Source organism: Malurus melanocephalus, unplaced genomic scaffold, assembly GCF_030028575.1.
Source record: "Malurus melanocephalus ecotype Western Australia unplaced genomic scaffold, MMel_1.1 scaffold_127, whole genome shotgun sequence".
NCBI lineage: Eukaryota > Metazoa > Chordata > Aves > Passeriformes > Maluridae > Malurus > Malurus melanocephalus.
This window is the reverse complement of record NW_026623359.1, coordinates 1,854,486-1,864,158: the sequence shown is the minus strand read 5'-3', so window position 1 is coordinate 1,864,158 and position 9,673 is coordinate 1,854,486. Positions and strand designations below refer to the sequence as shown.

The 9,673-nt window shown below is 37.9% G+C and overlaps 1 protein-coding gene across 1 annotated transcript in view; it reads right to left on the bottom strand.

Moving 5' to 3' along the window:
• NOL10 (nucleolar protein 10) overlaps positions 1-9,632 on the bottom strand; it is a 55,901-nt gene extending 46,269 nt beyond the window's left edge. The window contains exons 1-7 of the mRNA XM_057370488.1: positions 9,515-9,632; positions 9,040-9,085; positions 8,204-8,302; positions 7,356-7,433; positions 5,570-5,607; positions 2,032-2,168; positions 1,241-1,306 (exon numbers count right to left, since the gene is read on the bottom strand). Of these exons, the coding sequence (XP_057226471.1) occupies positions 1,241-1,306; positions 2,032-2,168; positions 5,570-5,607; positions 7,356-7,433; positions 8,204-8,302; positions 9,040-9,085; positions 9,515-9,580 (530 nt within the window). The 5' untranslated portion in view covers positions 9,581-9,632. The remainder of the gene's footprint in view (positions 1-1,240; positions 1,307-2,031; positions 2,169-5,569; positions 5,608-7,355; positions 7,434-8,203; positions 8,303-9,039; positions 9,086-9,514) is intronic.
• Between the last annotated feature and the right edge of the window lie 41 nt (positions 9,633-9,673).

The following is a 9,673-nucleotide window of genomic DNA, read 5'->3' as shown; positions in this document are numbered from 1 at the left end:
AAGCCCTGCCACAATCACTCTGTTCCACTGTACTCTTAAACAACTCAACAGGACATGAGGAAATGGCCTCRAGRTGTRCCAGGGGAGGTTCAGMTTGGATASTAGGAARAATTTCWTCASTGAAGGGGTTGCCAAGCATTGGAACAGGCTACCCAGGGAAGTGGTTCAATCAYCATCCCTGGAGGTATTTAAAAGATGTGAAGATGTGGYATTTGAGGACATGGTTTAGTGGTTGGGTTAATGGCTGGCCTTAGATCTTAAGAGTTCTTTTCCAACCTAAATGATTTTCTGATTCTAATTATGTTCAAAGATCTTTATACTTCCTTATGTTCTAAAGCCTACATTTCCAATATATTCTGTCTGACCAGTGGTCTCTTTTCTCTCTTTAATGTATCCTGTTTCTCAACAGGGCACCCAAGAGCCCTGTATTTCAACAACAAWTCTTCCAAAGTACAAATATTTCTCTCTACACTACTTACCCCAACGCTTTCCAACTTCTTGCATTCAAAGCTCTCTACCTCTAATTCTTTAACTCATCCAACTCCCTCACCTCAAAACCTTTTCACAAATTAAGTCTCATCCCTCTAATGAAGATTTTACACTACACCCTTATCTCTCCTGTTCAGGGATTTCCCCTTATTTTTTCTCCTGTTGTTCAGTTTTTTATTGTGCCTTCCCAAACACYCTTCATCCATTAAGCTCTCCTGCCCACTGAACACCAGTTGTTGCCCACCAACTACCCACTCTATCTAATGAAGTCTGYTCTTCTCATCTGCCTCTCCCCACATAAGAAAAGCTCAGTTCCTACTCTGGAAGGTTTTTCATAAGAAYCAGACACATGCTGGAGATATAAAAATTCTCTTYGGGMTACTTCAAGAGCAGAAGGACAAAGRCATGTCTGGGAAAGTACATACCCTGTGGGTAGATCTCTATATGATGGCTAAATTGAATAATAATGGMAAAGTTTTAATGAAATGCTCTTAAGATCAAGTTATATAATACCTATTTAGTCTATATTAAGCAATTTTAAAACATCCACAAAAGAAAATTCAATTAAACATAAAAACGAGAAAAAAATTGCAGAACATAAAATGAAATGAGACTCAGACTCAGCATATGTTCCTTTTCAACACTGCAAAGCATTTGAGCACTGTTCAGACAGYACTGGTGGTGAGCATTCTAGGAGTCTGCTTCCACCTGGTGGAAAGAAGACAGAGGTCATGCATTACACATAACTTACGAAGCTTCAGTTTGCAGGGAGTTCAGAAATCTTCCTTGTTCCAGATTTAGCCTGTACACTTCAGAACTACAAAAGAAAAACCYGGAATTACTCTTGTCTCTTACAAATACTGAAAAACACTGCTGTAAGTTCAGAGGCATTGTAAAGATTTTTATTCACGGACTAATTTTGTCAAATACATAATTTTCTGAATTCACAGTCTACAAGACAAACCTATACTTCAGTGTTCAAAATGCAGAGAAAAATGTGCATGTTCACCATTTATCACACTTCAATATCCTACCAATTACTATTTTTCCATGGAAAAGTTACATTAACACATTTTTCAAGATCTTTTAATTTCCTGTGATTTAAGTYTGAATTTCTACTTCTTTTGTTTGAAATCCTAAGGATCTAATTTTRGATTTACTATGTCTTTTCAGAAACCAAATTATGTGATAACTCACATTTACAGCAATAAAGTACCAACCACAATAGAAAAAGTTATATCATTTTCCTTACTTAAATGCTAAACACCTTTTAAACACTAAACTGACCTGTAATTTTTAATACGAATTTGCAAATACATGACGCACATGGATTAAGAATCAAAGAAAAGAAGACTTTAAAACAGCCCAGGAATCTGAATTAATTTTTTATCTTTCCACCTTTTCCACTCTTCTCAGTCTCTATTACTAATTTGCAAGGAATTACYACTTCTTCCACTTTTTAACTTTTCTAGTATTTTAATGTTCATTTYATTCTTGRAAAACACTGTTACCAAAACTGAAASARAATATTCCACTTAATACCTTGCTCCTACAAAATACAGGTCACATGATGGATAGTGATAGGAGAAATCTCTACCAAATTTTGGTATTCTTGTCTTGTAGTAATGGCCRTGTTGGGAATGAAATTCCACAAATCTGCCACACTGCAAGAAGACAATCTGAAAATAAAATAGAAAGCACTGAAACATACAGAAATAGACAACCATCTCCCCCAACTTGTCTTACAGCACAAACTTCAGTGATTTTTTTCCAAGCTCGCACAGATTTATCACAACTTATTTAAACAACTTCTACTAAAATGATAGAATCAACTAGTGCTTCATCCTTCTCACCAGCCACAGTGAAGTTTTGATAATATACATCATATGAACATCATAGGAGCAGCTGTGAAAAGTGACACTGCAATGAGAAGCAGCATGGTTATCTCGTGTTCTGCTGCACCCAAATCAATGTCTGCACTTCCTTCAAGACACTAGAGTTAGTAATTTCTTCCAGGTACAAAGCTGTGTTCACTGTACTAAGCACATGAGCTACAAATCCTGATGCGTGGCACTGTTCCAATAAATGACAATAAATGACAATAAATGATCTTTCTGCATTTTTGTTCTTTGCCAGCTGAATAAGAACACTGTTTCTTTCTGACCCTTAGTAAACATCTCAGTCCTGGAAAAATCCAGAGGGAGGCATTACTACATTACTATTTATCCCAATAAATAAAATATGCCRGAACCTGCTCTTACACTCCTGATGGCAATTTAGCATGGCACTTATCCACAGGAAGGGATTCTTCCCACCCCAGAGACAGTATCATCCACATCATCTGTTGCACTCATGCTGTACCTCAAACCATGGCCAGGCACTGAGCAATGGAGCAACAACTGGCCTGGCCCAAACTCATCCCACGAACGGCAAACCTTTGACTCTGAGCCACATCCCTTATTTAAATTAGATTAGATTAGATTAGATTAGATTAGATTAGATTAGATTAGATTAGATTAGAAAAGTGCCAGTTTAGTTTAACCAGCATAGTACATGCATCTTCTAAAGACATTATGTAATGAAGGTCTAAAATTTTCTACGACTGAATTACACCGTCAGCAATGCAAATAAGGATGAGAAACTCAGGAAAGGTGAGGTACGAAAGTTACTTTAAATCTGTCATATTTATTTATATATCTGTATATTCTTCCCTAAAAAAACATGCAGAATAACCTGGGCTGGCACTTCATACTTATTTATCATTAAGTCTCTCCTTACGTGTATGCTTTTCCTCCTATCAGAAACCCTAGGGTTCCAACTTTTATTCATGGACTTAACTCATCTTGGCACAGTATCATCTTTCAGAATTCTAACTACAATTTCGTACAATGTTACAGATACACTTGCACAGCTAATGTTACACAGTGATGTTCATATGCATCACACTCTATTCTTTGTGTGCCATTGCCTTTATCTGGAGGCTTCAAACAAGCAAAGTTCTTTACTTATCTCTTTGAAACAGTGCCCAGATCAAATGGTTTCTTTATTGTCATCACAGAAGAAGAAATGTTTGCATTTTCATGCAGTACAGAAGTTACATAAACTATCAGAACACAGAATTAAACCATATTTAATTTAAAAATATCACCATCGTATGTTCTTACTTCACTACCAATAAGCCATCAAAAACCTGTTACAAGGAAGAGAGAAGATGCAGTTTACTTTCAATGAGAATACTGAATTTTCTTCTCACCCACTCTGCCTCCAAGTTTTTGACAGCTGCCAAAAGCATCCAAATATTCTGCTAATAACTGTCTTATCTTTTTCTATTTAAATATAAATTTCTACAATATTGGACTTGAATATATYTGTGTCCTCTGTCATTAGCAGTGGAAACAACTCACTGTAAATTGTGTTTGTCTTTTCTTCTTACTAAATTAATTTTGGTCACTACCACAAAATTACAGCCTGAGGGTAGAAGAAGCATTGGCACTGGTGCGTGGCAAAAATACTGTGTGGAAACACAGGTCTTCTGGCAAAAGACCTTGAGAAAAAAGATATCACTCTCTCCCAAGTCTAAAACTTAGCCCAAGTCACAGACTTTTAAGTCTAAAACTTAGAGAAACACAGAAATGTAACTGGACTTATGGGTACTAATCAGTACGAAAGATAGAAGGTGCTCCCACTGTGAAAATGCAAATAAGCCTCAAAGCAACCTCACAGGGATGGCAGGAACAGAACTGCAGAGAGTATTTTCCCTGGCTACAAAAGGATGCTGAGAACATCCAGAGGGCTACCAATACTGACAAGGGAGACACTATGGAGAGTACAAAAAAAAAACCCTCTTTGCAGTAGCAACAGTAAAAMTTTAAGTTTCTCCTGGGCAGATCTGACAGGAACTAAAAATCCTTTATGACAAGGTAGTGCAGCATGGCAACAATTTATTCAGTAAATGTGTGGAACCACCACATTTGCAGATTTTAACAGAACTGTTCAAGCATTAAAATATCTTAAGGTCCCACTCCAATCAATACTTCTATGATTCTAAGAATTTGAAGTGTAATTTCTCAAATATCATTCCCTCTTTCTAATATGTCCACAACATTATGACAGCTACTTGAAGTTTAGYTCTCTTTCGAATGACTTCTTCAGTTTTAGCAAAATAAAATTGAAAACATAAAGATTGTATGAAGCTGAAAAAGTAGGGCTTCAGTCTGAAATATAGTACCAATTTCAGCTAAAAACACACACGCCTTTCTGATCATAACCAGTCAGAAACATATTTGGGAACACAGCATGTTCCTCAGTCTCCTAAATAACTATTTGGTATGTGCAGCCAAAAACATTTCCCCCAGACAAGTGGGATGCCACTGTAAAGTATCAGTCATTACCTTCTGCTACTTGAATTCATGCAGTTCCTTCGAAATGTCACAGGAAAAATGTAAAAAAGCTACAAGGCTAGATGATCATGTCTCTGATCAAATACCAGTATTTATTGAAACAAACACGTATCTGAAATGCTAAGGTCTCTTCACAGAAAAAAAAGTGTAAAATAAACACTCAGATGATCCCTTCAGGTACATTAAAAATAAGACTATAAAAACAAAAGATGTTACTTCTCTCTACAATTTTTGCCTCATTTATATGCTCATAATCATGTCTACAACAACACTGACCGGTTGCTACTTTAGAAGTTGTTACTTTACCCATAGCTATCCCACCTTTCAAAAACAGTGTATGTGTGCATCACTTGTCACAAGGGATTGTGACTAAATGWTAGAATTAACTAAATAGTTAATTCCATTGTTCACATTATTTTCCTTGTAGGATAGATGACTATTTGAAGTTTTTCTCTCCAACAGACAAAAGACTTTAAAAGTGGCAAAGCAAATAATAGTACAAAGAGACAAAGAAAACATAGATTTAAAGGTACAAAAAAAAATTGTCCTGTTCTATTTTTAAAAAAACATTTTTGTTCCAAAAGTTGTGTTGATTGACTGCCTTTACTATATATGAAAATGCATTTTAATATACATACTAAACCATTTTTTCATTTATGCACTGAAAAACTTAAACATACCTTTGAGTAATCATCTGATAAAATCTCAAACGTAACCACTAGAGGAGAGAGCAAGAGAATTTTGAGTCAACTAAGCAAGCAAGCTCATTTGCAAACATTGGAATAAACCTAAAACACTTACACATGCTAATCTTTTGTCATGGGAGTATTCCCCACAGGTGTCAATGCATAATGCAAGCATTAATCTTTAGGAAGATCTCTAATTATATAACTTCATGTGCAAAATAGTAAGTAGTTTTCTAGAACTTTAGAAACATACGAAGCATCTTGTAATCTTTATTGTTTTTGTATACCTGACACATTCCTCAATACAATGCTCAACCATGTATTTTATAGGTGTGGGAAGGTCTGATCAAACAGTTTTCAGTGAGTGTGTGTCATAGAGCTTTGCTAATCCATCCAAGATGACAAAAAAATTACATGAGTTTGGACATATATTCATAAACTTGCACATGCAGTCCTTCCAAGGGGCCAGCACTTCCACATAAGTTCAAAGGCTCACAAAAAACCATAAATGTGAAAGCTTCTACTCACGTGGAACACCAAGGTATTGTATTTTGCCTGGTTTTAAATGAGCTGAGTTGRGAACATTRGGGAGCAGCTGCTTCTRCTAAATTGGTTCTATTTAAATGAGRTAACGCATTTAAAGTTACCTGAAGTGACTCTATGCTATACTTCAAATTAAACAAACTTCTGCAGTCTAATAAGATGTCACCTCAAAAAAATTTAGTTTAAGCTCTAATTACAAGCAAGCATTTATGACTACATTGATTTCTACTTTTAAAGAGGGTTTCAGTCTTGCCATACCTTCCTCTCCCCAGTCTCCCTGAAACCCTGCCTTACAGTGCTCCCTCACCCTACATGACTCCTTGTAGTCCTGAGGCAAAGAGCAAAGAAACACCCCCATACTCTTATTACAGTTTTTATTTTTCACATCACTTTCACACACATCAAAAGACCAGTTCAGCTCTTCTGTAATGAATGTGCTCATCTCCTCATTGTTTTGGTCACCCTGCAACCCAATTTTCTTTCACTAGTCTTCTAACAAAAAAAACCCAACCAAAACAACAACCCTCCCACCCCTCACCCCAGAAAAAAAAACACCCCAAAACCCCATAAACAAACAGAATAACCATAATTCCCTAAATTTAGGCACCCTATATAGTCAGAGCCATGGCAGCTCCTCCCCAGCTCTAACTGCTAGCTAATTTTTCTTTTCCCATTGTCTAGATGGCTCCTTGTTTTCCTCACCACAGTTGTTCTCCCACCAAATTAGTAGCAAACAYGGTGTAATTAGGGCCTTGGCCATCCTATCATCTGTCCCAAGTACTTTGTTTCCAGAAAACAAACAGAAAACCAAACTAGCAAATAAATAAACCAACACCCCCTCAGGAAATCCTCTTTACCCTGTAACTCACCTACTGAGCTTGGGCTCCAGAGAGAAAACAGAGCAACCACACTACATTCTCCTACGTTATTGCTTCACAGAACAGCTAAGAATGGAGCTCTTGCCACCATCCAGTCACTGTACCTTTGTCACATTTGACAAATGGAACACAGACTTCAGCCATGTTCACCCTCTGAGCCCCACACTTTCTGGCTTAGGGTAAATCTTACATCCCTCATAGCACTCCAAATGAGGAGAGAACTTTGGAATYGGAATAAGATTCTTGTGTTCCCCTGAAGCACAATCTGTTCCCTCAGCACAGGGAGCGGAACTTCTGCTCGAGTCCAATCTGAACTATGTATGAAAGACATCTTGTACTAACAGCCATAGTTTACTGACCTTCAGAATCTAAGCATCTTTCAAATTTCTGGGATAACTGATAGGTATCAAAACAGCGGACCCTGGGCTTGTAAGTTCCTGAAAGAATAAATTAAGGTTTAATTAAATAAAAAAATTAAACAAAAAGACAACATTAAAACTTTTTTTTAAGATGTCTTATATACACAGGCTTTACTGTGTTTATACCATAAGTCTTCTGATCTTCCCAAAGCTTCTGTGATTGAAAAAACATGACTCTTAGCAACACAATCTTACAGTCTGGTTTCTGTAAGCAGCCTATTTGTATGCAGTTCTCATAATTACCAGATACATCATACAGAATTGAATAATACCTGCCAGTAAATCTGAAAAACCAAGACCATGCTACTAACACCTACTAAAATATTCATGTTGGGATCCCACTCTGACAGTTACAAAATGCAGCATTACCCTCCATCCTATAAAACAATACTCAAACAATGATGCTCAGAAATTACTTAAAGCAAAGTTACATACATGCAATAAAAATAATCCAGAATTTGGTATTTAACTCTATTATAAACAGATTTATTAGGTTTTCATTTGTATCATAAACCCTGGCAGCAGGGCGYTGGACTAGATGATCTTCGAAGGTSCCTTCCAACCCAAGTCATTCCATGATTTTAAGAATGTCTGTATTCTAAACAGAAATGTTCCACAGCACCACTACCAAGACAGCCATTCTGTCACATGTTAAGAGTAAGCAGAATGTTCAGTGCTACATTTTAAAAAGAATTCTTATCAAGTCTACCAGAAAATACTAAGTCACTCTGCACTCAAGGTTTTCTAGGATTTTTGGCCTCTGTTTGAGACAAACTTCRTGAACTCACCAACTGCCATAATATACTGTCCATCTCTTGATACCTTAATCTTTGTGCTAACCGTGGGCATTTCAAAGTCTTGAATAAGTTCAATTCTTCTACGGATATCTATAAAGGAAAAAAAAATCATAGAGTTAGCACAATTCTATCAATTCATAAAACTCTAATGGTTTCCTAAGGAAGCATGTAGAGTTAACTGAGTGTAGGGAATATCTTTTAAAGATATCTTAAGTATAACTTTCGTATTATAATCAGATTAACACAGTCCGCTAACCCTACGAAGCAGACTAGCTCTGTGCAATATAAATCAGTACTCCAAGGCAACTATGTAACAAATTGTAACATTAATGTAGTAGCAAATACTCATCACACACACAATTAAGGCCTTGTGCAGGGAATTCCATCCCCCCCCTCACCCCTATGCATTTTATCCTGGTTAGRTTTCTTGTATAACACTTGCTATGATTCCAAATAGCCATTTTTATTCTGTATAAYAAGTTTAGGCTAAAATTATGTGGTCCTGCTCTCTAAGATTAGCACAGCATCAAGTAGTTTACAGTCTGACTTTAACATAAGCTATACATGGAATTCATCTATCATGTTTCCATTACAATCCACAACCAACTACWTAATGTCTGAAATTTAAAACACCATTGTAGTATTCTGTTCACATCAAGCTATGTGAGAAGTTGAAATAGCTATCTGTAGTCTAATTCTCTAGTTTTAAAATTATGACTCCGGGACAACTTCTTTGTATCAGTCAGTGAGGAATCTCCTGTGGACCTGTTTGTTGTGTATGTGGAATAGCTGAGTATTGCTGAGCAGCCTGCGAGGGGAAAACTCACCCACATCTTTCTTCTGTAAAGCTCTTTTCTTCCTGTCAGAGAGCCACTGCAAGGAAAGGTATACATCAGTCTTGAGCTCATTATTCACACAGGAACCCGAGGCTCACTTAAAATTTATTCAGGCATTTCACGTATAMTACATTCAGGCCACTATTTCTTTTTCTTCATAATTTTACAATTTACATTCCACCGATAAGTTAAACCATTCCACACCAAGAAAACTTACACGGCCGTGTTGCTTACGGGTCTGTGGAACAGCATCCCTACAGTCAGAGGTTCACGCATTTATATCGCTTTTTTAGCTACGAAACACTTGGAGCTGTTTCGCGGTGACGATCCCCAGCCCAAGCGCACATGGACCGGGGCAGCTCAGCCCGGCCGGGCCGGGAATCGGCCCCAGCGCCGGCACCGCGCGGCTCTAGCTCCCGCTGAGGGACCCGGGCCGGGCCGGGCGCGTTCCCCCCGCCGCCCTCACCTCCGGGAGGCTCCTGCCGGCGCTCAGGCTGTAGATCTTCACCTCGTTGAGGCTGGAGACCTGCATGGCCGCAGCTGCGCCCGCCTCTTCCCGGGCACAGGGGAAGCGGAAGGCGAGGCGCTTCCGCCGGCCCGGAGTCAGCTGGCGGCGTGTGGGGCC